Consider the following 3151-nt stretch of genomic DNA (forward strand, 5'->3'; position numbering starts at 1 on the left):
GGACGCCCGACACTCTAGGCAAGCCCTTGCCCACTCTCGGCAATCTTTCTTCACTGCAGGCCAAACGTACCTGCTGCAAACCAGTCTAACCGATGCTCGTACTCCCGGATGCGCCAGATTGTGCAAGCGATTGAAAATATCTCGTCTGAATTGACTGGTCACAAACGGTCGGGCTTGACCCTGTGATATGTCGCAGTAGACATCTACGTCAGGCTCCACCATCCTGATCCGTTTGATCTGGAGTCCTCGTGGGTTGGTCAACGTCTCCTTTAATTCCTTATCCGTCTGTTGAGCTGCAGCAAGCGCGCGGTAATCGAACGGCGCGACTAGCTCCTCCACACGTGATAAGGCGTCTGCAACAACGTTTTCCTTGCCTGAAACGTGTTGAATATCCGTCGAGTATTGCGCGATCAGGCTGAGATGGCGAAACTGCATCGGCGTGCATTTGTCCGGCTTCTGCTTGAGAGCGTAAACTAATGGCTTGTGGTCGGTATATATTGTGAACTGCCTTCCTTCAAGCGCATGCTTGAAGTACTTAATGGCAGAGTACACCGCAAGCAACTCTCTGTCATATGCACTATACTTCTTCTGCGCATTGTTAAATTTACGCGAGAAGAAGGCCAGTGGCTGCCAGCCGTTGTCCAGTTTCTGTTGTAAAACTGCACCCATGGCTGTATCGAATGCGTCTGCAGTGACGCTCAGTTTCGCTCCAGCCGCTGGATGGGCCAAGCATGCCGCTCTCGTCAACGCCTCCTTTGTCCGTCGGAATGCCGCTTCGGCTTCGTCGCTCCAAATCACCGGTTCCTTCTTACTGGCACCTTTTAAGCACCCTACCAACGGAGCTTGGATCTCAGCTGCTCCTGGAATGAATCTTCTGTAGAAGTTCACCATCCCAAGGAACCTACTAAGTTCCGCTTGATTCTTTGGCCTCGGATATTGCTGAATGGCATCCACCTTCTCAGGTAAAGGTGTAATGCCTTCGTTAGAAACCTTATAACCTAAGAACTGTACACAAGATTTACAAAAGGTAGACTTAGAAATATTAATAACTATACCATAATCCGCAAGACGCTTAAACAACGTTTCAAGATGACGCAAATATTCACTCTTGTCTTTGGACGCAATAATCAAATCGTCTATATACGCATAGCAAAAATCGAGTCCACGCGTCACTTCATCGATAAATCTCTGAAACGTCTGCGCGGCGTTTCTCAAACCAAAAGTCATCACTGGGAATTCAAATAATCCAAATGGCGTCACGATAGCCGTCTTCTCGATATCGTCTTCCGCAACCGGAATCTGGTGGTATGCACGCACCAGATCGATTGTTGAGAAAACACTGCATCCATGCAATGACTGGGCAAAATCCTCGATATGCGGCACGGGGTATCTATCCGGCACCGTCCTAGCATTCAAGGCCCGATAGTCCCCACAGGGACGCCACTCACCTCGCTTCTTCGGAACAAGGTGAAGCGCTGATGCCCAATTGCTCTTGGATGGCCTGGCTATTCCATGTCGAATCATATATTCAAATTCCCGTTTTGCTGCCGCCAACCTGTCTGTCGTCAGCCTTCGGGGACGACAGGATACCGGCGGACCTGGCGTGGTGGCGATATGATGCACTGTGGAGTGCCTCGGCATCTTATACTGCGCGGAAGGCTTGGTGATATCTACATACCTACCAAGCAACTCCCGCACCTCGCAATCAGACACTGCTACAACACTTCGCACAGTACACGAATTGTCTATCGACACACCCGCAATTACGCTTAAACTAGTGAGGCTATCTACAAGGCGCTTATTTTTTAAATCGACTAGTAGTCCGAAATGACTTAGAAAATCCGCACCTATAATCGGTCGCGATACGTCGGCTACAATAAACCTCCACATAAAACTACGGCGCAAACTTAAATCTAAATCTAAAACTACTTGTCCGTACGTCGCGATAGGCGTTCCGTTCGCGGCAACCAGCTCGAAATCCGTTCGAGTCCGTGGACCACTGAGTCTAACCCGCGGAAAAACACTGACGTCAGCCCCCGTATCGACGAGGAACTGCGTCTTCGTCACGGCATCATTTACGAAAAGGCGACGCGTCACATTACCCGGTTCGCCGGTCGCCATTAACGTCCCAGGCTCGTGTTTTCTGGCGATTTATAATTACAAGGGGGAACACACCGGTACGCTTTTTCCTTGAACCGCCAGTGGTAGAAACACATACCCCCACGCTACTCGTCCCTCTTCCGGGAACTGGACCTCCCTCTTGGTAGGTTGCGCCCTCGCGATCGCGATCGACCTGGTGGACGATACTCCCGGCGCAGATTCTCCATCACCAACGGTGCGATCTGCTTTAACAGCCGATCCATGTCGGTACACTCGGCGACGGTACCTCCCCTTCCGGGGGGACTTATCTCGCTGACTTTGTCTGCGAGCGTCGCCATCTTGTCCAACGTCGCATCATCTTGGGTAGCCAACACCGTCTGAACGCTTGTTGGAAGCCTATTCTTCCAAATCGTTTTTAAAAGATCCTCCGGCACGTCCGCCTCCGCGAGAGTCTTTAAATGACGGAGGAATTGTGATGGTGTCCTATCGCCGATCTCCTCGTGTTCCAGCAGCTTCCGGATCCTCTTCTCCTTCGAATGAGAGAGCCTCGCAATTAATTCTTGCTTGAGCTTCTCAAACTTTCCATTTTCAGGTGGATTAATTAAGATGTCTTCCACCTCGGCTGCAGTCTTCGCATCTAATTGCTCCAACACGTGCCCGTAACACGTTGCGTCCTGCGTGATTCCCCGCAACGCAAATTGGCCTTCCAGAAGCGCGAACCACAGCGCTGGACGGTCCGGCCAGAATTTAGAAATCCTGAGACTTACGGCATTCGTTTCTTGAGGATCATCTTCCTTCTCAACTGCCTTTTCTTTCTCAGCCATTATTTTCCTTTCTTTCCGAAATTCATCGGGGTCACCAAATGTGGGTATTAGACAAGCAACTACACGTGTTCTCGGGTTGAAGACTTTATTCCGACTGTCCCATCTAGGGCGCTCTCTGCGAGCACTCCAAGTACGTGCCGTACTCTAGGTAAATGTCCCTAGACTGGGAACTAGCGCTTGCTAGGCTGGGACTAGAACTCCCTAGCCGGGAACTAATAGTCCCTACA

General features: G+C 50.6%; 1 protein-coding gene across 1 annotated transcript; it reads right to left on the reverse strand.

The window, feature by feature from the left end:
• Positions 1-2225: 2225 nt before the first annotated feature.
• LOC107193873 lies at positions 2226-2924 on the reverse strand. Its single transcript, XM_015583405.1, has one exon. It carries the CDS (start codon positions 2922-2924, stop codon positions 2226-2228), a length of 699 nt encoding a protein of 232 aa, XP_015438891.1.
• Positions 2925-3151: the final 227 nt, after the last annotated feature.

This window comes from Dufourea novaeangliae, unplaced genomic scaffold (assembly GCF_001272555.1).
Source record: "Dufourea novaeangliae isolate 0120121106 unplaced genomic scaffold, ASM127255v1 scaffold38, whole genome shotgun sequence".
NCBI classification, from domain to species: domain Eukaryota; kingdom Metazoa; phylum Arthropoda; class Insecta; order Hymenoptera; family Halictidae; genus Dufourea; species Dufourea novaeangliae.